Source organism: Hydra vulgaris, chromosome 10 (genome assembly GCF_038396675.1).
Source record: "Hydra vulgaris chromosome 10, alternate assembly HydraT2T_AEP".
NCBI classification, from domain to species: domain Eukaryota; kingdom Metazoa; phylum Cnidaria; class Hydrozoa; order Anthoathecata; family Hydridae; genus Hydra; species Hydra vulgaris.
Window position 1 is genome coordinate 50,204,443 of NC_088929.1, and position 18,236 is coordinate 50,222,678.

General features: G+C 25.8%; 1 protein-coding gene across 2 annotated transcripts in view; it reads right to left on the reverse strand.

Annotated features, from left to right (window-relative positions):
* LOC100211398 (T-complex protein 1 subunit zeta) overlaps positions 1 to 16,010 on the reverse strand; it is a 32,070-nt gene extending 16,060 nt beyond the window's left edge. Inside the window, exons 1-5 of one of the 2 annotated variants that reach the window (XM_065808250.1) lie at positions 15,651 to 16,010; positions 12,235 to 12,298; positions 3,985 to 4,035; positions 3,697 to 3,840; positions 1,643 to 1,756 (exon numbers count right to left, since the gene is read on the reverse strand). In XM_065808250.1, coding sequence (XP_065664322.1) covers positions 1,643 to 1,756; positions 3,697 to 3,840; positions 3,985 to 4,035; positions 12,235 to 12,298; positions 15,651 to 15,787 — 510 coding nt within the window. In that variant the 5' untranslated portion in view covers positions 15,788 to 16,010. The remainder of the gene's footprint in view (positions 1 to 1,642; positions 1,757 to 3,696; positions 3,841 to 3,984; positions 4,036 to 12,234; positions 12,299 to 15,650) is intronic. The other variant, XM_065808251.1, reaches the window with a different exon arrangement.
* Between the last annotated feature and the right edge of the window lie 2,226 nt (positions 16,011 to 18,236).

The following is an 18,236-nucleotide window of genomic DNA, read 5'->3' on the forward strand; positions in this document are numbered from 1 at the left end:
GTGATTATATAAGGCGCCCAATTGCACAGGTCTCCTGAAAAGGCTTGGTATGTCTCTATGTATGTATGCAGGGCTCGAATTAAGCATATTGCAATCGCAATTGCTTTAAACACCTTCATGATTAGTTTTTTTTTTTTAAATTTTTTTTTTTTTCGAGATATTTTAACTATGTTGTTTTTATTTGTTAATTTTTTCTTTTGTTTTCTAATGAAGCATTTTTTTTAGCCATTCTTAAAAGTAATGTTTTTGTCTGAGCTTTTTATTAGGGGTTCTAAAGTACGTCATGCTAAATTTATCTTTTGAATACAAGTATTTGCTTTGTGCTTTGCTCTCTTGCGCAGAGATTTTATTCAACACAAAGTCCTATTGAATTTAAATTAATTTAAATCTCTGAGTGGCAGCCAATATTATTTTAAAGTTATATTTAGGCTGATTTACTAAATGGATAAAGTACAAATAAGTAGTCTCCTCTGTAGTGGCCAGTTAAGTTACTACAGTAGCTTACAGTTACTAAACAATTAAATTTACTTAATATACTCGCAAAAATTAGCCATATAAATGTTTCTATTTATATCTTATATGTTGTTAACACATAATATAAGCTATAATAAATATAAAAAAACGCATTACCATTTTTTTAAATATTTAAAGCAACATCAAACATTTTACATAAATACGCAAGTTGTTTTTAAGAATTTTATTTAAAAAGAAATCTATTTGAATAAAAAAATTTTTGTCTTCTAAAACTCCCTTAATTAAATAATTTTGTGATTGAAATTTGAAATAAATTGGAAAAATTTAAAAGAACTTTAATGCTAAATACAGTAGAATCCCGTCAACTCCGACTCTGAACAGGTATATATACTTTGTCTGACTTAGCAATGTCAGAGTTAAGAGAAGCTTTAGGTATGTATAGAGAATTCATAGGGAATTTAAAATTTGTCTGACTTAGTATAAGTTCAACTTATCCAGGGAACGAGTTAACAGGATTTTACTGTAATTATAAATTTAATTTAGCGGCACCTATAATAACCAGCATAGCGAGATCACAGCTAAAAGTTAAACATATTTAGCTACAGAAACAATATCAGATTTAGAACATAGTGCAAGCGAGAAAGAAAGTTTTGTTTAAATCGTAAACATTTTGAATAGTAAAATATATTTGGTTTTTGAATAGTTTTAAAAGTTAGACACATTCTATTGCAAACATTAAACCAATGATTGCAAAGGTTAAAATAAAAATTAATTTATGAAAAATTAAAAATAAAATTATTTTACTTATGTTCAAGGATATTTTTTTCTAAAAAATAATTTAAGCATATACTTAAACTTATTTAACCAAATTTCTTTGTTTCACTTTTTATTAAAACTATTTGAATGAAAAATTTAATTATAATTGAATTTTTAATCCCCTATTGCTGCAAAGCAATGCCATGGATGAGAGGGGGGGGGGGAGGGTATTGTGTATATATATAAAATTATATAATAAAATTAAATAGTACTAAATTAATTATGTATAAAATATTAAATAAAAATAAATAAATAAGGAATATAGTATTAAAAATGTTTAACTATGTATATAATATTAAATAATATTAAATATAGAAAATTATGTACATAATATTAGTATAAAATTTAATACTTCAGTCAAATGATCCGCAAGTTCCTTTGGTGTTTTTGTTCTTAATGAAGTCCGTGCAACATTTATCAAGGTATCTCTATCAAGTTTGCTCTGAATTTTAATCTCTTCTAAAACCTAAATTTATAGCATTTGTGTTAATAAAATATAAAAAAAGCAAAGTTAATCAAACATCATTAATGAACACAATTAAAATTAAAATATTTTAAATACAAATTCTTATTGCCCAAATCAATCTGTCTAAATTTTAACAACCACCACGTGAATGTTAATGAAAACAGTAAAAAAATATTTCGACATAAGAAAAAGATAAACTTAATAGACAACCTTGCAATTAACTATTCAGGCACCAGTCAGAATTAAATTGAGACTTAATTTTAAAAAAGCAAGCAGAAGGTATGCAAAAATTAGATAGAAAAAATGCAAAAAAACATTAATTACAATCAAAAAGCAGGTAGAATGCAAAAAACTGCATTCAATATAAAGTAACAATGGAAACAACCTTGAAAAAAAATTAAAACAATTTTTTTCCCTTTCAAAGTTGTCTCTATTGCTACTAAATAATTTCTGATTAAATTTATTTAATTAATTTAAAAATATAATTTATAAAAACAAAATAGACCATGACTACTTCAGTCTTTCACAGGAAGACCTGCGATCGCACATTTTTATATGACCAGGGAAATTACATTTTGCTTTGACAATTTGACCGCGGCTATTTCAAAGAACATTTTAAAGATACGCTGAAAGAAAAACATTCTGAATTATACCTAAAGTAAACTAAATTCTTTGAGCAAATGTTTTTATATTAGCGAAACGCTTTTAAATAAAGTAACAATTTACTGATAATGGGTTTTTTTAAAAAGAAACTATTAAAAATTGTTTTGTTTTTATAAACAATGACATTCTATGACAACGAAAGTCTTTTTAACGAATTTTAATCTAAAGACGATTAAAGTTAATACATTTGAAAAGATAAATAAAATTTTGTTGAAAAAAAAAAAGACAAATGTTTTAGAAAGCCGTTACAATTAAATAAGTTTAATCTTAAATGCTTTTATATTGTCGAAACACTTTTTAATGAAGTAACAAAACACTTCTAATGAATTTTTATAAGTATTAAAAACTGTTGTTTTTTTTTTACTTGTATAATTATGTATTTTTTATGATAAATGCTATGATAAAAAACAAAAAACAAAGTACAAATGTTAAAACAAAAAACGAAGAGGTTTTTTAATGCGTAAATTAAATAGACTAAGCATTTTAGTTTGATAAGTTTTTTGTTGTTGTTGTAGTTGCTGTTTTTGCTTTAGTTAAGTATTTTTTTCTTTTCTCTTTTGCTAAGATTTTTTTTTTTCTAAGATAAGTTTAAGTAAGTTTTTGTAACACATTTTTAAATTTTGAAAATATGTCAAAAGACGTGGTCAAATTGTTAAGACAAATTATTTTTTGCGTGGTCATGTAATTGTGTGCGATTGCACGTCTTCCTGTGAAAGACTGTACTATGAATTCTTCCAGACCTTACAGAACACAAACATTATCAATCTATTTTACTACTGGATATCAATACTTAAAAACTTAACTTAATGGCAGTAACAAACACCATTAGTAATCTTATTCAGTTGCCATTAAAAAATTTAGTTTTCAAAAAGGCAAGGAAAAAGCAGTTATTATAATATAACCATTGTTGTACTTATATAGTAATTATTATTATTCAATTTTTATATAATTTGAAAATTTAAATGTTTTATTTATTATCTGTATTGTTATATAATATAAGTATATAAAAGTTAATAGTTATAAAAGTTAAGCTTTAATTTTTAGTTAAAAGCATTTTGGTAGAAAATTTGTACTAAACTAAAACAGAATAAATGAAGAAAGTTTTCAAAATAAGTTTTGAATTATGTATTTAATTTGCAACCAACATGCAAACAATCAAATGCAAAATACAGAAAAAAAGTTTAAAATTTTACATGTTTTTCTGTTTTTAGGATTCATTACTTATGATTAAAATCATTATGTCATATTACTTAAAATAACGTTTTTACTAGACCTACTTCTAGTGCACGTTTCTTTGCCATTTCAAAACCTTCAGTGACCAGTCTAGGATGCAAGCCTTCAGAAATATAAAGATCAGCTTGCTTCAACAATTCTCCAATTATAAGAACATTTGATGTTGTTCCATCACCAGTTATATCATCCTAAGAATTCATATATTTTTTTCACTTTGAAACTCTGATAAAAGAGAAGTAATTATTTCATGAATATAAATTTCCATCACTCTTGACATAATGTAAATCAATCCATTAATAAACCATTTACTATGACTAACAAATATAAACAACCTGTGCTGTAGCCACCTTTGCAATTAATGCTGCAGTTGGATGTTGAATTTGCTAATAATAAAATAGGAATTTTAATTGTAAAAGTTAAAAAATAAATAACTGTTAATAAGACAAAACTCTTATAAAAAATTTAAAATTTTCTCAGTTAAATCATAAATTTAATTTTTTTTGCTGAATTAAACTAACTCACAAAACCTCGCTGCACTTTAAAATACGCCCCTCTCCTTAAATACAATAAACGGGAAAATTAAGTAATTGTGAATTTCTTGCTGGAATGAAAATATACCATGATTTTTAAAAACTGATATGCAAAAATCTAAGTCATGTTTTTTCATATTTTTTTAATGGAAAATTTGAATGCATTAGATTTGCAGACAAAAATGTTTTATATGCTTAAAAATTAAAAATATTAACATCAACTTTTTTTTTAAACATTTTTACTACTACTACTACTACTACTACTACTACTACTACTACTACTACTACTACTACTACTACTACTACTACTACTACTACTACTACTACCTATACTACTACTACTACAGCTGCTCCTACTACTAATAAATTTCTTCGAAAAAAAAGTGAAAGAATAAGTTTTTTCTAAACTTTTTAGCTTTGAACTTTTTGTCACACACCTCAAAAACTGTAATTTGTAAAGCATTATGCTATTCGAATTTTGCGTACGAAATGGGAATTTCACCTACACCTTAAGGTGGATCCTCTAAAAAAATCACCCAAAAAAAAAAAAAAAATCAAAATTGTGTATATTTATATTTTTTAAATGTCATTCTATACTTTTTTCAATGATATATTATTTGAGGGGTCATTTGAAGTATAAAGATGAAAATTTAGGTTTTTAAGTAAAAGTTCGTATTGTTTTTCTTTGTAAACTGAACAAAAAGAAACTGAGCAGAAAGAAATTAATGACTCTTTATTTGATTTCATTTATTTTTATTTTGTATTTGGATAGAGGGTTTTAAAAGTGCATTTTTTTACGTTAACCGCCATTATAAGTTTATAAGCCTGCCTACAGATTTTTTTGTTTCACTCATTCTCTTTATATATAAGTAATATACCATTGTACTGAATTTCATACTATATGCATTAGTTGTTTTAAAACTATTGTGTCCCAAGTTTCTCCTAAATTTGCTCATAAAACTGTAAAAAAAAAAAAAAAGAAAAAAAAAAAAGCTGACTCAGCTTTAAAAAACACCCATTTTGTTACTAAATTATACTTTTTAAATTCATACTTATTTCTAGTATTAAAAAATTTATATTAAAACAATTCGCTATAACTATAAAAGAAAAAAGCTTTTCTCTAGGGGTACCACCTTAAGCCAGTTATGCAAAAAAATTTTTTTAAATTAGATCATTATTTAAACAGTCTTTTAAAATAATTAACGCGGAACACATTAAGCAGTAATTAATTGTTGCAACAAACATTTGTGATATCTTTTTAATAGATGAAAAAATAGTTGTATAAACTTTTTTCTATTTTCTTTCTTTTAAAAAATGTTATCTTTAGTTTATTTTATTATATGTAAATTAAATTCATTATTAAATATAAATTTATTTTATTAAATTTAATTCAAATTCTATTAAAGTTTTAAAAATGTTACATTTAACAATTTTTTTTACAGCTTAAAATTTCCAAACTATGTTAAATAAAAGAAAATTTAAAAAAATAAATTTAATTCAAGTTACTTTAATGTTCATATTACTTCTAACTATTTTGCTTATTTATAATTTTGAATCAATAATTTTTTTTCACACCATTACAAAAGTGCTAATATACCAAAGTGCTTAATGCACTTATAACGGTATCAAACCTGTAGGCTTAGATAAAGTAGAGTGCTTAGATATAAAGTATTAGATTTGTGAAAAATATTTTAGAGAATAAGCCAAAATATTAAAAAAAAAAGTTGATAGTTTTATTTATTTTTTGACCATTAAAGTTATCACTAAGCACCAAGACAATTTGTGTTCATATAAAAAATTATTGAAAAATAAGTTTCATGTTAATTATTAACAGGGATGCGGAGTCCCAAAAAGGATTCCGGGGATTTGAAAGTCACAAAAAGATTACATTATTCTAGTTTTTGGTATCCAGGAGCTCTAAAAATATAAATAAGTTTATGGACTACTAATAGGAAAAAAGTTAGGATTTTTAGGTTAGAGGAACAATCATTTTTTGAGCCCGGAGTTCTTAAGTGTAATGGCGGCAAGGACTCCGGGACTCCAGGCTTAAAAACAATAAGTTTTAAGTCTTTAAATCTCATCAATTTTTTTCTTGTCGCAGATCATAAGTCAACAAACATGTTTAGAGCTTCTGGACACTACAGACTTGGAAAAAGTAGAGATATAAAGCCAGAGTCCTTTTGGGACTCCGCATCCCTGATTATTAATTATTCAAGAACAAATTATTTAAGATAACTTAACAAAATTATTTAAGATAATTTTAACAAAAAACTTCATAATTTTTGACGCCTTATTTTTTTCTCTTAAAGGTAAGTTGCGGTTTTTTAATTTTTTTTTAAATACTGGTCTGATTAATGCGTAGTTAATAAATAATGTAAATACAAAAAAGATCTTTCAAATAACTTAAACTCAAGTTATAAATATTATTTTGGGTTTTCCCTTAACAGTTTATTTCTATGTAAAATAATATCTTAATATATTTTATAAAACAAACCAAACTTTTATAACCGAATTAAAATAACACAATCAATAAGTAAATGCTTTAACTGATATTTTATTTTAAAAACAAAACTAATACAAGTGCTATAAATATTAGACATGTTAATAAACCGAAAATACTATAATTTTTTTTGGATTTAGTAAGAAATAGTGAAAATACATTGGACTTCACAGTAAATAAAAACTAAATATTTTGACTTTTTATTGTGGTTTCAAATTAAATTTAATTAAAATGCGGTACTTTAAAATGCCCAACTGACTTAATTAAACTTTAATGACGTAATTATCTTTATTAAGTAAAGCTACATTTACTCGCGTTATGCAACAAAATCTCATAACAAGACCTGCAAAACCATACAATATTTAAAAGCTACACACCTTTATCCGTTACATTTGCTAATCAACCACTCCATATTTTATTTGTGGTTGAAAAACTGTTTCAATTTTTTAGCATAAACACACAAGAAAAATTCATACTCCTAATTTCTTTTTTTTCTTTCTTCATAATTTAAATAGATAAAGTATTTCCATCAAAGTAACTTTCATGAACTTGGAAACATGTTTAGCCTGTTTCTTTGCTTAGTAAATTAAGAATTACCCAGGTAACCCTTATATAGCCACACACCCAGGGTCTTTGAAAACAATCTTCTGAGTTCTTTAATTCACTCTCCAATAATTAATCACACCCCATGATTTATGGCCTGTTTTACTATTTAACTCAATTAGCTCCTAAGTATGCCCTATTAGTTTATTAATAGTTGGTATCAAACTAACCTAGGACATTTCTTGTAGAGGTAAAATGTTAATCTCCTTATATTCCTTTATGTTAATTTGACTAGTTGACACAGTACAAATAATAGTAGAAAAGAAATGACCATTCTGGTCAGCTAATAATCTGCAATGCCAATTAACTCCTGTATATTCTTCCCTAATGCATATAACTAGATAAAACAAGCTGTCACACTGTTCACGAATGAACTCCTGTAGCAAATAACGGAAAATAATGGCCGGTCAACCGCGATGGATAGACGGACCAAAATGACTAAAATTGTAATTTAAACCTCCCAAAATGATTTCTTGCTGATCATGGTTAACTGGTTGAATAAAAATAAGAGTTTTAAAAAGCAAACTTTGATAAATAATCAGGATGTTATTTTGAAAAGGCAAATTTGCTTTTTCAAAACATTTCGTTTTTAAAACATTGCATTAAATTAACTTTTTATTCATAATGTAATAATAAAAGTTAATAACTTGTAAATATTTTTATACTATTAATTCTACTACTTAAAATATATTTGAATATATATTAAATTTATTATGTTAAACTTTTTATCTAATAATCATTGCATTTCAATAGAAAACAGTAATTTTTCCACTTTAACAACCCTGAACCCATTAACTCCCTTTGCTAACAAGTTTTTTGCTTTATTTGTTTAAATTACTTTCATTTTATTGGTGGTAAAAACTATTTTTCCATAAATGATTGAAGTTCTTATTTTATTATTATTATAATAAAAATATTCAATATATTTGAATAATAATATTATAATATATATTAATTTCTATATTTAACTAAGAACATTTTTTCTTTCAAATGCACTTGGTCAATATGTTTTATTTATCTTTAAATTTTTATATTCTATTCTTTATTTTTCTCGTCAGTTTTGCTGCAAATTTCAAACGAATGAGTTATAGATAAACTTAAAATTACTAACTGCACTTTTTTTTTTTTAAATATTAGGATTATTAACAATATATTTATACTTAGTAAAAATCTCATTTTATGTTTCATTAGTATTTTTTATAGCATTAAATATTCAGTTTAAATAGTATCTGCAAATTTAAATAGTATCTGTTTAAAAGTATCTGCAAATTTAAATAGTATCCGTTTAAATAGTATCTGCAAATAGTATCTGCAAAAAAAAAAAACATTATTAACTAACAAACATTAACGATTTTCGAAAAAAGTGGTTTTTTGAAATGATTTTAATGAGCAAGAGATATAAAAAGAGCTTTTTTTCATTAACTTAATAAATTGAAGTTCTTATTTTATTATTTTTTACAACAATTTCTATTGAAATTGTTGTATAAAATTTTAACTATACTTTTTATTTCCATTCAATCCATACCATTATTTTTTCGTAGCTTTTCCCACTGTTTGTAAAGTCTTTGCAATGAAATGAATTATTTTTAAATAAATAAAAAAGTGCCCATTTACAATTATTAAAAAAGCATTAACTTTATTTAAAATAATTATTATTAAAATAATACAAATTTGGTAATTTTCAAGCATTAACTTATCTTTTGTATTTATAAATTTGAATGAACAACTATTACTAAGATAAAAATTTAATCATAGAATTTAATCAATAATTTTAAAAGACCAAAAAACAAAAACAAAATATTTGACCTTTAATTCCATGTGCTTTCACCAAAAAAAAAAAAAAAAAAAAATTATCGATCATCAATTCCATGACCTGCCTTTGATTTCTTATTTTCCATACTGTATGCTGTCATATGAACAATCACTTTTATGAAGTGATCAAATCCAGAGTAATGCATAAACTAATTGAACAGACCTTAAACTAGATTCCGCTATTGGAATTGTTTACCCATGACACATTAAATTTATTTAACTTTCCAATTAAATAAGCATCTTCTTAAACCAAGTCTAAAAATATTGGTGCATGCTTTTAATTTATAATGAAATCCTGTTTAACTGTTAATATTACCTCTCGCTGTTCTTAGATTAGAGTAAGAATATAAAAATCAAAGACTCCACATTTTCACACGACTCTTTTTTAACTCTTCTCTGATCATCCAATCAGGGGATTTTTTTCCAATATAAAGTTATCTACACAAGCATTAGGAAGCTGATAATTCATTTTAGATCCTTCACTGCCATTATAAGCAAAGTTGATTTAGAAAACTAAACTTGATAGTTCTGATGAGATATGGACATTTTCAAACTTTAGAATCTGGGACACTGTGATAGATTATAAAGGTTAACTCCAGTGTATACTGAATTTTTGTATGATTAGGCTGAGGAACAAGAAAAAACTTTTATCAGTAGAAGTGATAGAACTTTTGAAGTCCAGAACTTCTTTTCAACTTGAGTAAACACCTGTGATGTTAGCTCTCAGCTCTTTCAAGAGATATTATCCTAGTTTTTCTTTTCCTTATATTATCTTCTTTATTGTATTTATTGTATCTTCTATATTCTATTTTTTTTCTTCCTTGTATTATCTTCGATATTTTCTTTTCCGTGTATTATCTTCTATATTGTAGTCATAATTCTGATTTAACATATCTTCGATAAATGACAAGAAAAGCTACATAATTAAGTGTTAACAAAAAACGAATTTAATTCTAAGATCTAGATCTAAGTTTCTAAAAAGCCAGTTGCATCAATACTAAGATCTATTTTCTAGAAAGCTATTTGCATGTTTTTAACATCACTAAAAAGTTTGTTCTTAAGTTTTATTTTAATGTTAGTATTATAGATATGTAAGATATAAATCACGCAAAACGTTTATTTATTGAATATCATAAACACATCATAAAACATGAACCCAACTATATATGCTGTAACGACCTCATAGACAGGATTTACTTTAAGTATTGTTATTTAAATTTAAAAAAAAAAAAAAAAAAAAGAAAAAAAAAAAAGGCTCTAAACTGCGCTATAATCCCAAAATAAAAATTTGAGTCACGTGTAACTTTTTTACAAAAAGATATTTTAGTTTGTCTGCAAAACTGCTTAAATGAAACTGTGGAGTGATCCATTTGGGCAGCCAATAGACCCACAGCTTCTAGTTTATCTCTTTCATTCAAACTAACAGAAAAGTTCCTAACAATTGTTAAAAACAATCATTAACATTTTTTGGTTCTCAAAATGGTTATACTCAGACAAAAAATAAATAAATAATAAAAAAGAATAAACTAATAATAATTAAAAAATCTATAAATTTAAAATACTTGTTGTAATAATAACTCTATATTTATTTCTCTCTCTCTCTCTGTCTTCATGAATATTTTAACTCAATATATACACATTTGCAAATACCCCGGAGAATAAACATTATAAACACAGCGCTCTGAATTAGAAAAATTGAGGCCGGCAATATTTTGCCAACCTTAATATGCTAAGGTTGGCAAATTATTGTAAAACCTTAATATTTTAAGGTTTAACCATAAAACATACAAACAAGAACGGCGATTTTTTTTGCCAACCTCAAATACTTCTAGGTCGACCTAGAAGTGTTTGAGGTAAGCCAAAAATCGCCTAATTCTGAGGGCTGTAAACGATATACACAAGATAATATATAATGCACCCACAATATTCTTTCTGATGCAACACAATAATAGTTTATATATAATACAATTATTTACACTAATTACACTTGTAAAATAATTTTAGAGCTCAGATATGCATCTGTATATCAAAATACCAAGTTAAACACACTAGATATGCATAAACGAGTAAGACTGGAAAAATAGATCTTTCAAAATTAAAAAATAATTTTAAGAATTAAATCAAAGTTAATCCAGAATAATTACAAAATTGTGACTAATTAAAAATCACAATTATATTTTAAAAATAATATAAAATTTATATAGAATTGGATAAATTTCAGGCCTTCGCAGAAATAAATGAGCGCACAAGCAGTCAACTCCCTGTCAATCGCCAATTCTATATAAACGATCTTTCTGATAATCTTACCTCTAAAATGATTATTTGATGACACAACTATATACTTCAATCTTGACTATTGCGATTTGTTCCACCTAAAATTTATTAGTGACTTGTTTTCAAAAATCTCATATTTTTACTGTGACCAGAAGTGGAGAGCCAAAGCCATTGGAGTCTGAAGTTTTATTAGGAGCCAGAGCAATGGGAACTGGAACGCTAGATTTTTGGAACGAGGCAGATTAAGAGCTGTTAAAAAACTGCTGACTCCTTGACTCCATTCAGTTTAAATTTTTAATTCAATTTACTAATTACATAGCAGATATCTGGAAAAGCCTTTTATCCATTCTCTGTGATATCTGGAACTAGCAGCTCATTAAACATTTTAAAAATAACTTTTTTTAATACACAAAATATGTAATTGAAATTTTTTAAATAAATGTCGCAAGAGCCATTTATTTTTCTTCAAGGCTCTCTAACCCTGACTGTAACTGTCCCAACATGCTCACAAAACTTAAACTCATAAGGTTTTCTTGGGACCACCTTTAAGCTCTAAATTCTTTACTTTGTATTCTGTTGAATTATAACTTAAACTGTGATTGCAATTGCTTGTTGGAGATGAATTTATAAAAAAATAAACATAAAAAAAAATCCAAAATGTATTTCAACTTTTTATCTGATACGTTTTCATAATCTTATATTTTATGAAAATGGGGTTATGGAAATCTATTCAAAGCACACAATTCATATAAAATTATATTATTTATTTGCTTATCTAATTGAAATGTTGTATCTTGATATTTTATTTTAAAACCAGACAAGTTAGTTATAACTTTATAATATTAGCCTTAAAAATTAATTACCATTTCATGAAGCAAAACATTTCCATCTTTTGTAAGTTTGATGTCGCCTGCGCCAGATACAAGCCTAAATAGTTTAAACTTTATAAAATATAATGTTGCAACTAATAACAATAGATGTATTTTAAATCTGACAATAAAAATGAAAAATAACATTTTTAAATTTATTTATTTTCATTAAAAAACAAAATACTGGCTTTCAAAATAAACACATTACTTCAGCATTTTTTTCTCCAAATAATTATACAATTGATAATTTTATATTTATTATAAAAAACACATAATTAAAATAAAAAACAATTGGGTAATAAAGTTAAAAACTCATTTTCAGAGACAATTACTTTTTTCAATTGTGTTACTTTTGAGTAAAATAACTAAGCACACTTTAAAAAAAAGTTAAAACTATGTTTTAGTATGGTTTTTGCCTACATTTACAAAAGCATGCAAAATTTTACTTAAAATAAATGCATTATAATTGTTTCTTCAAAAGCGTGTTTCTTTTAAAACTTTTCTTATTTCCCTTAAATTGAAGTAATGTTTGCTTGCATATTAAAAACACTTTTAAAAGTTTGGAAAAGAATTTTAAAGTTTGGCTGAAACATTTATAATCTAATAGAATATATAAAATTATCATTTTTATTATAGTTTTAATTTCTTAATGTGCATTTAACAACACCAATATTATGATATTTTTACTAACTTATTAAATACCTAATATGAAATAAATACAAAGGTTTTAAAAAAGAAACCTCAAAACAACTTTATTTCAATTTTATTTCAATTTCTTTAAGTTTATACATTTTTTTTATTAGTAAATAAATTTAATGAACTTTTTTTGTATCAATGGCAACAGCTAACAATCATTAGGTCCTTGTATATTATCATTAATTTGGGGGCACTTTGCAAAAGCGTAAAAAATTGTAATGAAAAATAAAATTGATTAAATGCAATAAGCATCTTTGTTATATTTAATAACTTATTAACTAGAATAAAAATGAGATGTTTGTCAATGAATAAAAACGCCAACATTCATTTAAAAAAACAATCCATTTTACGCCCTGGTTATTTGTGACAAATTGATTCTGAAAAATTAAAAAATATTAAATATGGGTGTGATGTTAAATAGTCAAAACACTTGTTATTACAACAAATCCAAAAATATTCTCAATAGCTTCCGAATGAAACTAGCGAGACTAAATTAATAAAGGTTTTTATAATAAAGAAATTGTAATATAAAGATAAAGACTTTTTTTTGCTGACGCAAGTTAAAAAAAAGAGTAGGATTTATATAAACTTTTAAATTTAATTTTAATGAAATTTTAAATTTATTAGTTCAGTAAACTAAAGATTTATAGTTGCTTCGAAATGAATTTTGTGCAGACCTGTTAATCTTTAGTTTATTGAACTATTAACTTTAAATTTAAAAGTTTATTTTCTGCTTCCTAATAAAAAATAGATTATATTTTTTAGCAAATGTTTTTGGCTTCATTTTATTTTTGTCTTTTTAAATCTTTACAATGAGTTAAGAATGTTAAATGTTTTATGCATTAATGAATTTAGAGGCTATTCACAACAATTTGAGTAACACATTCACAAAAAATCTAATTAGCCTTTCTTCTTAATGCTTAATATGGAGACGTGTAAATTTCCAATTTATGTTAGTCAAAATTTTTTTTTCATAAAAATATGTTTCTAAATTTTTCACGATGTGTTGAGGTCATCATCTGTTTCATTTATATTAAAAAAACTAATGATAGTTTAAGAAAAGTTATTTGTTATTTTTTTTTACATTTTAAAATAAAACAAACATGTGTTTGTTTAAATTCATACATCTAATTTTAAATTTTCTAAAAATATAAAAATCATATCTGAAGGTCAAGTATTGCTTAAGTCATGCAACTTTTAAGGTAAAAAAAAGTTATATATTCTATATATATATTTTAAAATTATATATCATATTAAAGCTAAGGGTGTATTGTACAAATATAGAGTTATAAATGTAACACTGAATATAGAGTTACAAATGCAAAACTAAATATGTAACAAAAGGATTTATTTTACCTAGTAGTTTTTTTTTAACAATTTTTATTTTTTTAACTATGTGTGTGTATACATATTTATATATATATATATATATATATATATATATATATATATATATATATATATATATATATATATATATATATATATATATATGTATACATATATATATATATGTATAAATAAGAAAAATATAATAAGCAATAAACTGAAATCAAAATCTGTAGGTCAGAAAGAAAAGCCAACAAATTAGAATAATTAGTAAATTTTTTAAGCAAACTAAGAAAATAAGTATTTTCACCAATCAGAATTTAATAAAACTACCTTGCGACCCGCAAAATTTTTCATAAGGGTTAGAAAGCTTTCAAATCATGACAACACCTTGTGTGCTTGGGGAAACTTAAATTCAATATAAGCACATTAGATTAACTTTAAATTTTGGATATGGGTACTTTAATAATTGATTAAAAAACCCTAAAATTTCCAATAAAATTCCTTGATTACTTTAGGATGTTTGGTTACTTTAATGAGTAATAAAAAAGCATCAGGTAAAATTGCACTATTTTTTTATTCTTAAAATAACACTGAAATATATTAAAATACAGGTTGACCATTTTGCTATAAATATGAAAAATTCCATTTCATTTGGCTCACAAATAGCAGAGCAGCTACTTTTAGCCAAATCAAAATAAAAAAATAAATAAAAAAGAACCAACTCTTAGAACGCTTTTAAAGTAAAATATTCTTACATCCCTATAGTAAAGTATTCACACTTATAAAACATAAAATTCAAGCCGAAAAAGTTAATCAAAAAGACAAACAAAATTATTGTAGAACTAGGAGTTCATTCTTTACAATACTTGCAACTTTAACTAAAATGTTTTTCTTTTTGTTTTAAAAATTTTAGGAAACTTTATAGATTCAAACACTAATACCTTTTGCAGTTTTGATTGTACAAAAAATTATGAGACCGTAATATGTAATAAGTAATATATAATATGTAAATATATGATATAAAACATATAATATGTAAGACTGTAATTTGCTGTCAACTTTTTTGATTTAGAAATTTCAACAAAAAGGTGACAAAAAAAAAAGACTTCTATTTGGCGTTTTTAATTGTTGGTCAAGTAATTTATATTATCTATCCAGTATTGCTTATATATATTATACTATATATTATAAATTATATTATATTATATATATATACATATATATATATATATATATATATATATATATATATATATATATATATATATATATATATATATATATATATATATATATATACATATATACAATGTGTATTTAAATTATTACTATACATACAAACTGCACTCATTTAAATCAATAATCATAAAGTAAAACCTAACATTTTCATTGTGCCTTTAGGTCCAAGATTTGTTTTCAAGACTTCTTGCAGACCTTTAGCAGCACTTATATTTAATTGCAGAGCTGCAGAAGCTCTTGCAACTTCTGCTTTTGGATTAATTAACTTTACAGCAGACATCTTTTTATTCTTTTCTACTTTGTATCAGGTTTATAATTTATAGCAGGTGCTGGACGGAGTATTCTTCAATCGTGCCAAAATTCTGGAAACGTCCACGAGAAAATTTGCTGATTAGGCAAGTCCTTAAAGTTTGCTGTTTTGAATAGTATCTTTTAAATTAAATAAAAAAAGATAGACCGGAAAGTAAATAAAAATACAGTCAGTTCTCGATTTCTCGAACACTATGGGGACCGGGAAAAAAATTTGAGATAACGAGAGTTAGAGATATCAAGAGAGGGGTTGAAAATAAAAAAAATCTCCGGCTTTCATTAAAAAACAAACTATTTTTTGACAATATTAATTAATAACAAAAACCACAGTTTTTGGAAAAAATATTTTATCTGATATTGCTTCAAATTATCCATCTTTTTAATCTTCATCAAATCCTCAAATTTTACTGTTAAAGATTACATTTCATTTCCATATTTTAAGTAAAGTAAAGCGAAGCATTTTGAAGCGCTTCAAAAACATTTTCTAATTGTACAACAGATGGGTGCGACGGGGCTTCAACGTCAATACCTTCGTCAATATTCGTGGTCTTCGAAGTAAATTTTCTTCTGTTGAGTCTTATCTCTTGCAAAGTTCACCAGACCTACTTGCTCTTTGTGAGACTAATTTGAGTTCAGCTGTCTCATCTTGCAATCTTAGTGTTGATGGTTATCTTCCTTGAATCCGTAAAGACTCCAATAGTCACATGATTGGCCTGGGCATTTACATTTGTAAGAATTTACCCATTTGTCGTGAAACTATGTTTGAAACCACAGACTATTCTTTTATGTGCTCTTGCTTAGCACCACTTCACTATATCGCCTTTTTCTCTGTTCTATATTGCTCTCCTTCAATTTAAGACTGCACTTTTTTTGATGTTATTTCTGATCCTTAACTCAGATAGTCAACTTTCCAACTCGCTTTCCAGACAACCCGAATCATTTACCTTCTCTACTCGACTTATGTCTTGTTTCTGATCCTAGTCAGTGCTCAGTTTCTCCACGTTCACCCTTAGGTGCTTCTAATCACAGTTTGATCTCTCTAAAACTGATATCTCATTCTTCTTCATCACCCGAATCCCCCTATTATTGTACCACTTACAACTACAGTAAAGCTGACTGGGATTCTTTCCGTAATTTTCTTTGTGATGGCCCTTGGGTAGAAATCTTTTGTCTTGTTGTCGACAAATGTGCTTCTTACATAACTTCGTGGATTCAAGCTGGCATGGTATCTTTTGTTTTCTCTCGACAATTCCTGGTCAAGCCTCACTCTCCTCAATGGTTTTCCTTACACTGTATTGCTGCGATTGCCAATTGAAATTGTTACTTCCATATTTATCAGCAAAACAATTCTCCAGAAAACAGGCGTCTGTTTATTACTGCTAGAAACCATTGTAAAAAGGTTTTGTCTAACGCCAAAACCCGCTATTCTCAGGTCATGAAATCTCGTATCTCATCTCAAAAATTAGGCTCTCGTGACTTCTGGAGAATCTTTAATGGTATCAGCAATAAAGGCAAATCTTTAATTCCACCTCTCTTGTATGGTTCAGACTTTGATTCGTCTAACTACAGTCCCATTAGTCTTCTTCCTATCATAAGCAAGGTTTTTGAATCTTTAATTAACAAACACTTAATTTCTCATCTTGAATTTAATAACTTACTTTCTGACCATCAATATGGATTTCGATCTTCTCGTTCTACAGCTCATTTGCTAACAGCAATAACCGATAGGTTTTATCGTGCATTAGATAAAGGTGGAGAGGTTGAGGCCATCGCTCTTGACATTTCAAAAGCTTTTGATAAAGTTTGACATGCTGGTCTTCTCCATAAGCTTTCTTCTTATGGTGTATCTGGCAACATCTTTAAGATTAATGAATCCTTCCTTTCCAATCGTAGTATAAAAAAAGTTAACTTTGAGCAGTTATTTTTTGACTAATTGTGAATGTTTGTGCTCTAAATAATATATCTTTGTTTTTCTCTCTTTGTTTTTTAAAATATTATATCTTTTTGTTTACTATTTTTTCTTCTTGATTTATTTTCCATATTTTATTATTATTATTGTTATGATCTGTAGGGTTGATCGATGGTCGATCTATGAGCTGGATTTTACTATTCCTGTTATGATCTGTATGATATGTAGGCACTGTTGTAAAAAATAAAGTATTGCTTGATGTCATGACCCAGAAAAAGCCTTTGGGGGTATGATTGTACTATCATTGGTGGTTACTAGGTTATAAGTCCCTAAATCTGGTTACACCGTCCGTGGAAGAAAATCCATTTTCAAATTTTGCATAAAATCCCATTAACTACATAGCTTGTAAGTAACTAACAAAGTTGGTTTTAAGAATTTTTATTTATCCCAAAAACATAACAAAAATATTTATGCAGTAAATTCACTGGTAAATAACAATTCTTCAATTCTT